The sequence below is a fragment of the Cajanus cajan genome, chromosome 7, assembly GCF_000230855.2.
Source record: "Cajanus cajan strain Asha chromosome 7, NIPB_CcT2T_4, whole genome shotgun sequence".
Taxonomy (NCBI): Eukaryota; Viridiplantae; Streptophyta; class Magnoliopsida; order Fabales; family Fabaceae; genus Cajanus; species Cajanus cajan.
This window is the reverse complement of record NC_138523.1, coordinates 42265948-42279401: the sequence shown is the minus strand read 5'-3', so window position 1 is coordinate 42279401 and position 13454 is coordinate 42265948. Positions and strand designations below refer to the sequence as shown.

Sequence of the window (13454 nt, the reverse complement as noted above, 5' to 3'; positions counted from 1 at the left end):
TGAATATGTGCAGTACAAAAATAAAGATTGACTTATTCTTAAGATTACGCACAACATAAGAGAAGTTGCGTCGTGTTATCAATAATTTTGGGTGAAATGTTGGACATTTTACATACATTATAAATAAAATTATAATAATGTATATAAGTGAGGGTGCGTTGAAGATGTTCCTTCTTTGGTGTAAGAAGGATGTGTTGAATATTTCGCATTGATTATGAATAACATCATAATAATATATAAGTGAAGATAAATTTTTACTTTATAAGTCAATTTTGTAATATTGAATTAGGTTTTTAATCTATTTTTTTTAAAATAAAAAACATAGAATCAAGTTATCTCAGCAAAATCTTAGTGATATCATGAAAAATTAGAAGTAAATATTTGTTATGGGGTGGAACCGTTGCTATAAACATGCATTTGGTTCTGATTGACATGATGTCATGTATTTTGTGGTGTTAAGCCTCACTTTCCTCAATAAATATTGTAATATGAAGTTTATTGATATAATAGAATATTAAGTGCAAAATATGTCAATTTTGGAGGAGTCAAGAAACCAACACTAGTTCAGATGAACTTTGAGTAAAATTTCATATAAAGTTGAACTAGTGTCAAGGTATTTGTTTAATTTTGTTGTCATTATTATACACAAAATAATCGTATGTTGAATCTTGAGTAAACTAAAATATTCCAAGTTTAACAAATAGCTTTTCAATAATTAAGACGTAAATATGGGCACTTACTTTCATTTACCGACAAAAATATACGTTCTAAATCAAAGTGGATCAATTTAAAGTATATAAAGATCAAATACGATTTTATAACCTTCTTCTCATATATGTGGGTTTGAACTCCCTATGCCATTTTCATTCCAGTGGGGCTAGTAAATAGTATTCTTCTAGTTGGGGTCTTGCTGCTAACCCCAACTTAACTCGCAATGCAATTGCGTGGTATTAGTCATCAAACAAATAAAAATGAATGTGATGCCAATCGGGGTTGACTAGTCAAATTATTAAAATTGAAATAAAATTAAAATTTACTCAACTATTTTAATTAATTTTGATAAATTAAATATTTTTTTTATATATATAAAAGGAGAGGTAAATCGGGCGGCCCAATGACATGAAAAGTTTTGTCGAGTGGAGTGATGGTCGGAATCTTCGAGAAGGATTCTAAAGAGGAGTAAGTGAAGGAGTTAGGAGTGAGAGGGTAGAAGAGGTGAGCGGTGTGAGAAGTGAGAAGAGAATGGCTTTGTGTGGCAGAGGCACAATCACAGCAATACGTCGCGCTTTAATCTTCCAAAACACATTTTCCCCACCCATTTCCCTTGATCGCCATTTCTGTTCCACCAAGAACAAGAAGCCCCTCGACACGAAGCTCAACTTCTCCCTCTCTTCCGATTCCGACGATGACCAAGACAGCAACACCCACATGACGAAGAGGCCATTACCACCCCCTTACGACCCCTTCAGCAAGAAGCCCGCAATTCAAGAGCCCAAGGACCCTAAGGACCTGCAGGAGATTTTCCACAACATGAGGAACGGCGACGGGCTGTTCAACCACGCAGTTAAGATGTTCGACGCATTGTCAAAAGAGGGTCTGACCCACGAGGCCTTGGAGCTCTTGGGCCAGATCAAGGACAAGGGCCACATGCCCGACGTGGTGGCCCACACCGCCATCCTGGAGGCCTACGCCGACGCCGCCCAGCCCAAGGAGGCTCTGAAGGTCTACATGCGCATGCTCGCTTGTGGGGTCTCCCCCAACGCTTACACCTACGCTGTTCTCGTTAAGGGGCTTGCTTCGGATGGAAAGTACGCGAAGGAGGCGAGCAAGTACATGTTGGAAATGATGGATAAGGGGATGAGGCCCAACGCCGAGACTTATACCTCCCTGTTTGAGAGGTTGGTGAGGGAGGAGAGGCTGCACGAGGCTGCACGCTTGCTGGAACAGATGAAGGAAAAGGGGTTTGTTCCCGACCACAAGGCTGTGCATCAGGCTCTCTCCGCTAAAAGAGGGCCTGTCTTTAGAATTCTTATCAACCTTCTTTTTGGCAGCTAGTCTAACCTCTGTTTTTCTTCACTACCAAATATTATTCAGATTGCATGTCTTTGCTTTTAATTTTAATACACGTGGTATTTCTTCATTTCCATCTCCATCCATGCTCAATACTGAATTTTAATACTGAATTCTAAGCTAGATAAAAAATGGCTCATTCAACTTGATAAATACAAGCATTAGCAACTTTACAATAAATTTAACTGTGTGCCGACTATCTTACTGTGACTGAACTGCCACTTCAGAAATAAATACTAGTACTCGGCTATAACGTTATTAACCTTTTCATCTGCTATTAAATGTATTTTTCCAACTTCATCAAGAGTAAACATCAGAAAGGAACGAGCCAGTGACGGATCTTGCAGAAAAAAAAAATCTTCTACAAGTATCTGAATCTCGAGTCAGTTGCAATGCAATTCATTCCTACAACACCAGGGTTTTAGTTGAGTAACAAGATAACACGCCTAAAAACAGCAATTATATATAAGATCAACTTCAACACGGTTGTCAATGGTAGTGACCTGTGTGTTTTAACAAATTTGGATCTGAAATATATTATGTTGGAAGAGAAATAATCACTTTATATGCATTTATAGTGGTTGATAAAGATTAATCAAAATGGTGAATATTTTATATAAATAGGAAAATTAAAACATACTTCTTTATAAGGTAAATCTATCTTATACATAAATTAAAAATATAATTTTGAAGAAATTAATAACTTTTTTTAAAAAAAAAATTAGTTTATATATAAGTTTATTATAAGAGTATTTTATTTTATTTTTTATTTTTCTCCTCCAAAAGTACTTTGGGCGAAATTTATCTGAACAACACAAAATTAAAATCTAATTAATTTGGAAACCAACCCTGTCTAACATTTATTGTAAACCAACTTCAACTTAAAAACTAATCAAATAAGGACCAGTTTCTCAAAATATTAACTGACTAGCAAACACAAATATCAAAAACCAAACATACCAAGTTATCTAGTTTTAACACCTAATTAAACTGAATGATGTTATATAATTTAATAACTAAGTTGCAATTATCATTCTGCGCGGGCAATATTTAAGACTTTTTCTCTTAAAACATTTTCTATTGAAAATATAAGACTCAATGTGTTCAATACTTGTCCATGACTGATAAGAGACCGACATGATGGAGGTCCAGAGAACTCGCTCAGCTGGAGCAGCTGCAAGGGCACTTGCTCCTTGTTGTTCAACTAGTTTTTGTGCGGTATTAGGTCTATATCATCAAATTTTGAATCAATCATCATCTGTTTTCACTTATATAAAAATTATAAAATATTAAATTTGAATTTAGAAGAATTATAAATATAGTATAAATTGTAAGAAAAATATATTTTATAAAATACAATTAAATTTCAAATTTAAAAGAATTAAGTAGTTTTAAACTACATGATTCTTAATTAGTTTCTATAAGACATATGATCAAATCTAATTAATTATTTCTTATAAGTTGACAAATTTAAGGTTGTGTTCAGATAATTTTTTTTTATAAATTTAAAGAATTTAAATTTTTTTTGAATCTCAATTCCTATCATTCATTAAATGCATTTCATTTTGTAATTGTTATGACCATAAACACTTGATAAATAAGGTCTTGATTCCATCCTCCACCTAGACCAACACTAGTAGTTTTTAAAAAAGAGATTAGTTATGCATAAATAAGGTCACTTTACACTAATAATATCATTAAAATAAATTTATTGACTTTTATAATTATTAGTTTGAAAGATATGTTCATATAGATTTTTTTAATATGTAAATAATGCAAAAATTCTTTTTTAAATGTCATAATCTTATTTTGGATAAAATCGAATTTGACATTTTATATTTTTTATACATACTAGTATTAGAATGAGATAAATGATACATATCATAATCTTATTATAAATCTTTAAAAATACTAGTGATTAACTTTAACCCTTAATTAAGTCGTGTCTAATCTTAATATGAATTTTTCATGTAACAATTTTTTTTTATGGAGTTTAACTTTCATTGTGTAAATAAAAAAAAACTTTTTAGATATTTATTTTAAAAAATAATAAATTTATCTTACATTAATTTATGATTAAAATGACGCGGTAAACTTCTTGATAGTGCATATATTATTTTTTTTCATTTTTTAAACGTGACATTAAATTGGTGAAAAAAAAGTGACATTAAATTAACAATTTATGGCATTTAAAGGTATTAATAATTAAATAACACGAGTTTTTTTAGTGGTAATTAAATTAATTAAACACAGTGAGTACGAAAGAAGAAAAAAATGGGAAGACAGAGAGAGAGAATAGAGGAGAAATAATAAAGTAAATTTTCAAAAAAGGAAATGAGAAAAGCAATCTAATATTTAAAGCATGAAAATATGTGGAATCTGTTTTGGCAATTGGCAGGCACCGTTGTGAACTGAGAATAGAAAGAGAGAAAAGGAAAGCAAGATTTAGCGATTAGCGTGTCATCGCCACTGTCGATTCCGATTCCTTCATAGCCGCCACCGCTGCATGCACCTCTCCTTTCCCAGATCTACTCCTTTTCAACCCTAACCCTAACAAATACAATCATTCCGTCTAGGGTTCGCTTCACCAATTCGTTTCTTCCCTGACATGAATTCGGCTCCGTTGGCCCATTTTCGCTGACGGAATTTCGAAATGGTTCCACTCTTGCTGTACATCATCGCTTTCTTCTGCACCTGCGGAGCTATTGCCTTGGCCTTGCTGCACATTTACAGGCACCTCCTTAATTACACCGAACCCACCTATCAACGCTTCATTGTTCGGATCGTTTTTATGGTCCCGGTTAGTCATAATTCCTGATGCCTTTTTTCTCATTCTAATTTTAACGGAATATCAATTTATAATTTCGCTTTAACCTTTATTTTGTTGCCTTATTATTATTTTTCTTAATTGCAGAAACTACCCTAGTACCTTAAGTGATCAAACGACACCCAATCCAAGTTTAAATATCAATTTAAATGCGCATTTTCATTCATGTCTGACAAGGATTCTTAAAATCAGGGTTTTTATGTTAATGTGATCTTGTTCCGTTTTCTAACAGGTTTATGCGTTGATGTCATTCTTGTCCCTTGTTCTACCAGAGTGTTCAATCTATTTTAATTCAATCCGGGAAATGTGAGTTATTCTCTGTTTCTCTACTTATTGTGGCTGTTGCTATATTAAATTTTAATATTTTATTAGTTTCTTTTTATTTGTTTGTGTATTGTGGTTTACATGTGTACTTCTCTGTTTTTGTTCGAATGATTTGGGAGAGAGATAACTTGTATCTAATTATGGCTGAACTGTATAGGTGTATGAACTGCATGCAATTATTCTGCTCGAGTCTTTCCTTAATGAATAGTCTGAAGTAGTCATAGGCAAAGTTGCCAATCACACGGGGTGGTGGACTGGCCACCCCCTACATTTGAGTATGTCGTTACGGAGCACCTCACTGTAGCGCATCATGTTGCCATTCACAGCTGAAATTGTGATCAAATGTGGGTTTTGCATCCTTGCATTTGGGTTGCTGAAAGTAAAAATGTCCCTGAAACCAGTGTCGTTTCAGTTTTTTTTTTTTTTTTTTGAAGTAAAATCTTGAAACTTTTTTTTCCCTGTTTTTTTTTTTTTATATGAAGTGGATGTCATTCTGTCCAGAAACCCCTTGAAATTGCATCTAGAACTTACTGCTTTGGTATCTTACTCCGGATGAAATCTAATTCCAAGGATAGAATTTTATGTCTTGTCATTTTAAAGATTGGTTTAACCATTGTAAATGTCTGATCAGGTAGCCAGTAAACAGTGGTTGAGAGTAGTATTCTTCTTCTCATATTCTGTTGATTATGTGACTGAGGTGGCAAAGGAGAGTGTTGCAGCAGCAACACTGTTTACATATACAGTTTCAATACTGAATGCCACTTCCTTTGTCTTATGATTTGACTATCTTACATTTTTAGTGCCTCTGTAAACTTTAAGTCACTAATCCTTATTGTTATTTGTCTAAAAAATGAATGATTTTTATAACCTATTTTATCAACTAGGATCACTGTGATTATTAACATTCTCTTGGCTGCCTTTTCAGCTATGAAGCTTGGGTTATTTATAATTTCTTATCGCTGTGTCTCGAATGGGTTGGTGGTCCTGGAGCAGTGGTCCTAAGTTTAAGCGGACGGATTCTGAAGCCATCATTGTTTCTAATGACTTGTTGCTTACCTCCTCTAGCGCTTGATGGGTGAGTTTTAAAAAAATTTAACTCATACTTTTGTACTACAAGTTACTGTGCTTGAAATGTTGTTTAATATTCCTTGAAAACTAATCCTTACAATTTTCCATGGAATTGATGTTTTATCTAACTTTTGTAAGTGGGACTATGTAGGTATTGCTATTTGAAAAACTGCTTATTTGACAGATTTTTGCAATATCTAAATCTTGGGAGTCCCAGGGGAACAAAAAATATGATTCAAACATGTAATATGACAGCTTGATTATTATATCATAGTTGGTGATGGTCTCTCATTCTTGAACTTTTTTTGCAGACGTTTCATACGTAAATGCAAGCAAGGGTGTTTGCAGTTTGTGATTTTGAAGCCCATTTTAGTCGTTGTTACACTTATACTTTATGCGAAGGGGAAATATAAGGATGGGAATTTCAGTCCAAAGCAATCATACTTGTATCTTACAATCATCTATACGTTCTCGTACACAATGGCTCTCTATGCTCTTGCCTTGTTTTATGTGGCATGCAAGGATCTGCTTCAACCATTCAATCCAGTTCCGAAGTTTATTATAATAAAATCTGTTGTATTCCTAACTTATTGGCAGGTACTTTTCGCGCCTCTTTCTTTGTATGGTTTGTTCTTTCCTGTTATTTACTCTAATTGTTGCGTTGTGTAATCTTTTTCTCAAAACACATTATTTAAAACACCTACCAACTGCATTTACTTCCCCCCCCCCCCAAAAAAAAAGAAGCTATTTGCATAGTTCAGAATTGATAATAATAATAATGAAATAAAAACACAATGACACCTGTATCTGTGTAATGCTAAGATGTCAGTTTGCTACATTGCGATGATTATTTTTGAGCTGTATTACAGTTTGCTATATTCTACAATTTGAAATTGATTTACTGTTAATTTTACACCGTATTTCTGCTAGAGGTTTGAAGCTGGACAACTTTTTGTTTCTGATATATTAGGGTGTCTTGGTATTCCTTGCTGCAAAGTCGGAATTAGTCAAGGATGCAGATGAAGCTGCTCTACTTCAAGATTTTTTTATTTGCGTTGAGATGCTACTTGCTGCTGTTGGCCACTTCTATGCATTTCCATACAAGGAATATGCCGGGGCTAACATTGGTGTATCCCGTGGGTTTTCAGCTAGCCTTGCTCATGCTTTGAAGTTAAATGACTTTTACCATGATACCGTCCACCAGGCCAGTCTCACTTTTAATATTCTAAAAGTTTTAGTTTACCATCATAATTCTACGCCTCTGGCTCAATGCATGACTTAGCAGTTAGCAACCATCACATGTTGCAACTATAGTTCCATGGAGTTTTCTGTATGATTCTGACTCTTTTTGCTTTTTTAATCTCTGCTGACAGTTTGATATTTCTTGTGGCAGTTTGCACCAACATACCATGATTATGTTCTCTACAACCATGGTGAAGGTGAAGAGGGAACTAGGAAGTATAGGTCACGGACTTTTGTTCCAATTGGCCCAGAGATGGAGAACGTGAGAAGAAACAAGCATTTGTTTGGAAACAAGGTGGATGACATACAGCTCTCAAGTTTTTCCTCTAGCAGTAGCACTCCCTCAAATTCTGGCCCCATCTCTGATATTTCACATTCTGGTGGTATGAAATCTTCCTTACTCGTGGATGTGTCAAATTCTTTATCTGTGCCATACGATATGACACTTATCGACTTGGATTCATCCAATTATCCTGAAAAAGTCCCAGCAGCTGATAAAGTTGGTACTAGGTAATCAAGAGGAACATTCAGAGCCAATTTAGTGGGAAAATTGTCATTTTTGAAGAGAGAAGAGAGTATTAGGGGCATTCCTACATCTTTTCTCTTCTAGGAGAGAATTATGAGCGGAGTGTGGTTTGTTTGATTCCATGAATGCGTGTAAGCTGGTCTGGCGCTAATATCCGTGTCAATGTTGCTTAAAAGCCCTATCTCTCCCAACCAAACCAATGCTTGATAATTGGTCATCAGTCTTCATGTTGTAATTGTCTTCACTGATTGTGTATCGTGTGCACGTCGTAGATACAGAAATGGTTGGCTTCAAACACGGCATATACTGATTACTGAGTGAATTTGGATTAGAGCTAAATTAACTAATTGATCTATGTTCTTTTCTCCTTTGCACCTGGAACTTACCTATCACTGTAAGATTTAATAGAATGACTGCCATCATTTTTACCTTTATAAAATTTGATGTATAGGTTTTTACTCCAAAGTTTCTGGTTCTGGAGTGTCTCGTAACTCTTCCAGATCCATTAAAGCTGAATACTCATGTATCACGTGATCCGATCTTTCATTTTCCAAGGACAAATGTTTATTATTGCCGAGTCAAAGGCCACAAGTAACTGAAACCTTGTACTACGATTTTGCTTAATTTCATATCATGCAAGTTCAATTATCTAAAGACGCACAAATAGTTGCTATCTCATTCTTCATTTGTTTTTCAATCTTATAACTAAAATGTAGTTTCAATCTGTACGCCAAAATAAAAGAAGGTATCATCAATAAACAATACCATGTTTTTAAGATACTTATTTTATTTTTATTATATCCAAATACTTATTTAAACACTAGCTTGCACTTTCATCATTATAGCAATATCATTTTTCAAGCATCTTTTTATATTTGTGAATTCGTCGCCGTAGTCATCAATAGCTTTTGAATATCTGATGCTTCAACTCACAATCAATTATGGTTATCTTCTTCACGTAGCGATCGTGGTCTTGATCATCGTACAAATGGTTTTATATTGTAGTTGGTATTCCGTGGATTCATTCAGGCATTGTCTGCTGTTGTCGCCCATGTCACAACGTTTGGTGGTGATAGTAATTAGTAACTGCTGGTCCTTTTCGCATTTATTGGTTCATGTTTTGGTTTGAACCGCGACAAACACCAACCAAGCTTTCGACCCCACTAGTTCGGGAAATGATGCTCCTCCGTCCCTCCCTCCTTAGAAAGAAATTATTATATAGTCTATAGTTTATCCGATCTTTATATAATATGTATTTAAATTTTTCTTTTCAACTTTTTTTTTAATAATATTTAATTACATATCATATAGAGAGATAAATTAGAAATTATGTATTATTATGTGTTTCAAGACTATTTAATAATTTTTCTTTATTGGATGGCTTGGATCAAACCCTACCAAAACATCCATGGAGCCCACAATAGTAGGAGCAAGTTTGTCTCCACTTACATGGACTCACACTAATGTAATGGAAGTTTGTTACGGATTATTTATGACTCTTATACATACATAACATAAGCAGCCATTACCACAGTTAAGGGCAAAAAGAGCAAGTAAAAAGAGATGGGTCAAACATGTAAGGTCGAACACAAAAAGCACGTGACCCACCATCTATGCAAAAATTATTAGATATTCTACCACTACTGTGTGTATATGAAATAACTTTAAATATATATTTTTCTGTTATACATAAAAGAATGTATATCAGTAATAGTTGTATCACTTTAAAATAAAATTTGACTAAAATTAATTTGGTAAAACGCTCACCAAAAACACGATAAAAGAGAGTTTATCCTGTTGTCCACGTGTTGAAGTGCTTAAAATAATGTGACAGGAGAAGAAAGAAAAAAGAATACGAGTCTTGTGTTTAGACTTTAGCAACCACACCACACGGTGGCTTTGCGAAGAAAGCTAAGTAAAATAAGGGGCGTTGAATTTCTACAGTTGAGAGTTCTTCCCCACTTTCACATACTTGGACAAAACCGTTTCTTCTATATATTAAAATCTCTCTCTCTCTCTCTCTCTGATTCAGAACGGTTGTGAGAATCAAAGTATCAAAAGATGGGTAGTGTGAGTGTGAACCCTTTGTTTAGGAGTGAATCCTTTGGATATTACTACTACTTAAACTACCCTGATCAGAACAACAATAACACCATGTTGGAGAAGAGACAGGTATTCCTGAGAAGCTACCAGTTCTGCAGGAAGAAGAGTCTGACAGAGAGAATCAAAGGGTCTTTGGTTCGTGCCAAGAAGATTGTCTGGCTGAGGCTAAGGTCTGCTTGCAAACTGAGGAAGTTCATCTTCTTTTCAAGGTTCAAATGCGCTTTCTATTACCGCAGGAGAAGGTTCTTCCACCTTCTACACACCAACAACAACCGCAAAACCGAATCTTCCTCGTGTTTATGGTAAATTAAAGAGACACCACAACTCGTCTCACTCATAAACCATCTATTATTCTTTTGTTTCTCTTTTTTTATTATTTGTTAACTAGTTACGGTTTCTCTACGAGTTTGTGATGCCAATTTGGAACTGCTGCTATACATGTTGTTCATCAATGTCAAAAAATTTGGCTTTGCTTCTCTTTCTTTTCCTTGTTGGATCATGTCTCCCTGATGGCGTTTTCAGAAGTAGAGATATATGGAAAACATCAAATCTTGTCCCTCTTAACTTTAGGTTATTTTCTAGATAAAGAGTACAAAAAAGTGAAGGATGGAGATAACTATATGTAATATATAGACTAATTTAATCATATTTAGCATTTCCATGCTCACATATTTTCATTTTTTCACCAAAATTGAAGCGTTTGTTGGGCACTGAAAAAATGGTCAATTCTAAACCGGGATTTCATGCATGTTATTAGAACTAGAAACTTAGTCCCAATATTATAATAATATGTGCACATACTCCAATGAACATTAGCACGTCATGTTCTATGGGAAGTGCTTCAAGATGCTAGGTGCTCTTTGATCCGGCAAAGCTGCAAGAGCTAAGGGTGATGGTTGGGGACCCTTTGTTTGTTAAAGAGAAAAGGTGGGAAGTTCAAAGTTTGAGTTCTCTAGGATGAAACGAAGCACAAAAAAGTGCTTCTAAGTTCCAGGTTTGAAAATTCGATTGGTGAACAGAGGTTATTTGCATTAAAAAGTTGTACCTGTACACCATAATTATATGATTTTTTGGTACAATAGAAAAGTAATAAGACGTGAGAAAAGGCTGTAGAAGCATGTTAGTTTTGTAACTTAATAATTTTCTACTTTCCCAGCTGTGTGGCATGCATTTGCCGTTAAAATGGTCCAATTTAAGTTTCAAGGGTTTTTCATATGATTCAATTGACTTTAAGATTCACGAGGTGACCATCAAATTTATGTATGAAGATGAGGGATAGTGTGAAAAGGGAGAACCATTCAACGAAAAAAGTTACTTAAATTCATATTCACTGTCCAATACAAGGTACACCTTCCAATGAATTTTTCATCTGTCTGACTTATGGCATTGTAAGAAAATTCAAAAAAGTGCTACTTTTTTATTTTATGATACCATTACCAAGTAAAATATTCTTTTCCTTGGCATGGATCACTATTTTATATGAGAAAATAGAAACCAATACATTCTTTTAACACTTTTAAATTTTTTAATATAATAAACATATGAACTTAAAAATAAAAGCTGTTCAATATGAAGAATTAAATTAATTAATAATATATACCAAAAAAGTTCAATAGAAAAAATTATAATTTTTTATACATAACAATTAAAATATACGGTTACTGCTAACTACAAGTTTGTACCCTTTGGGCTTTGGCTTGAATTTATTTAGTTATATATAACATGCTCTGTTCCTTTATCCAACGTCAGTCTGATTAAAAAAATATTTAATCTATTTGTGGTGACGAATGTGGATCCATCCGTGATATAAAAATAGAGAATATAGCAATAAATATTTTGATGTAGAGGCACAGCAAATAACCTTAGCAACAAGTTAAGTTGACAATAGCTAGCATTGAATGAATGAGTTAATGTGATTGTGAATGTGAATGATGCATTTTCTTCCTTAACGGATAAGAATACTGCTACTCCTGGCTGTGGCTGCTTCTACTAGAAGAAATCACCAAAATGAAACCTACTTAAGAGAAAAAAAAAAAAGAAACATTTTTATGTATACGAATAAAACTCTAATGCATCTTCTTAATAAATGCGTTTTTAAATTAACAAATTAATAAATACAACAATTCACTCATCTTACTCAATCAACTATTCAACTGAACTAAAGATACGTTTTATTTTCTTCGGTTTAAAATTAAATTTTTTTTCTTTTCTATTTGTTCTTCTTTTGAAATGCACAAATGGTATGGATGATACAAGACTAGTAAAAGCATACGGGCTAAGGGAAGTGTTTTGGCCCTATGTAGCCCATTGGGTCATTTCAAAATATTATAAAATTAATTTATTGTTCCAATTTCAAGGAAATCAAATTACTAGAATGTGTTAAAAATAAAAGTCAACTTGCAAATTGACCCGCCTTAACATCCGTGGCAAGCAATTGGAACGTGAATTAATTTAAACCCAAATCTTCTGTAATCAAAGTTAATTTTTTGTCTCTTATTGGGCACATAAATCTTTGTGATATTATTTGACCGAGGATGATAAATAAGACAAATTGGATCAGAAAGTATTCATATCATAAAATTCTACTCCTACTCATTTAATAGATAATTTTACTCAATTTATTTGAAATTTAGACCCAATTAGGGTCCTTGATCGAGTGAGACAATGAATGACATTTGATAAGTACTCACTAATTGCTAGCTTATTTACAACTTGTAGAAAAATCTCATAATTAGTCAAAGTGAATATGCTTCATAGTTCATAGATAATAAAACACAACGAATCTTGTACCTTAGGTTTTAATAACGTGCATGTGTAAGCAACACATTGATTGGAACGCAAGTAAATGTAATTATTGCAAAACTTTGACATCTGACTGTGATCTATAAATAAACTGGACGATTTGGAAGATTGTTTTCCAAAATTTAACAATTATGGCACCTAATTAAAATTAAGTGTACAATTTGCAACGCATTCACGTTTAACTGCCTTTCTATAATGTACTATTTCATATCAAACAAGCAAAATATAATTATGCCCACAAGTTTGAGAGAAACAGTAAACGTACATTCCAAGCATGAAATTTGAAAATCCTTATAGTCACAATTTTAGAATATAATTATATAGAATTTTAATACAATTAAATATATTTTTTTCTTCAATTTTTAACCTTTATCTTTTTAAAGTTGTTAAAAAAAACTTTATCCTTTTAATCCAACATTGTAATTACTTTTTATTTGAGTCTTCTAAAATAAAGAGTTATTTAGAAGAGAAAGAGAAAAATAATTATTAACT

At 33.4% G+C, this 13454-nt stretch overlaps 2 protein-coding genes across 2 annotated transcripts; both read left to right on the top strand.

Annotated features, from left to right (window-relative positions):
• The first annotated feature begins 1075 nt into the window (after positions 1-1075).
• Positions 1076-2140, top strand: LOC109809257 (uncharacterized). The gene has a single exon (XM_020372512.3). It carries the CDS (start codon positions 1243-1245, stop codon positions 2053-2055), a length of 813 nt encoding a protein of 270 aa, XP_020228101.1. The 5' UTR covers positions 1076-1242; the 3' UTR covers positions 2056-2140.
• Positions 2141-4440: 2300 nt separating this feature from the next.
• Positions 4441-10642, top strand: LOC109809115 (organic solute transporter ostalpha protein (DUF300)). The gene is made up of 6 exons (XM_083059677.1): positions 4441-4870; positions 5130-5203; positions 6147-6296; positions 6601-6886; positions 7260-7493; positions 7683-10642. The coding sequence occupies exons 1-6, from the start codon at positions 4724-4726 to the stop codon at positions 8043-8045; spliced, it is 1254 nt and encodes a 417-aa protein (XP_082915803.1). The 5' UTR covers positions 4441-4723; the 3' UTR covers positions 8046-10642.
• Positions 10643-13454: the final 2812 nt, after the last annotated feature.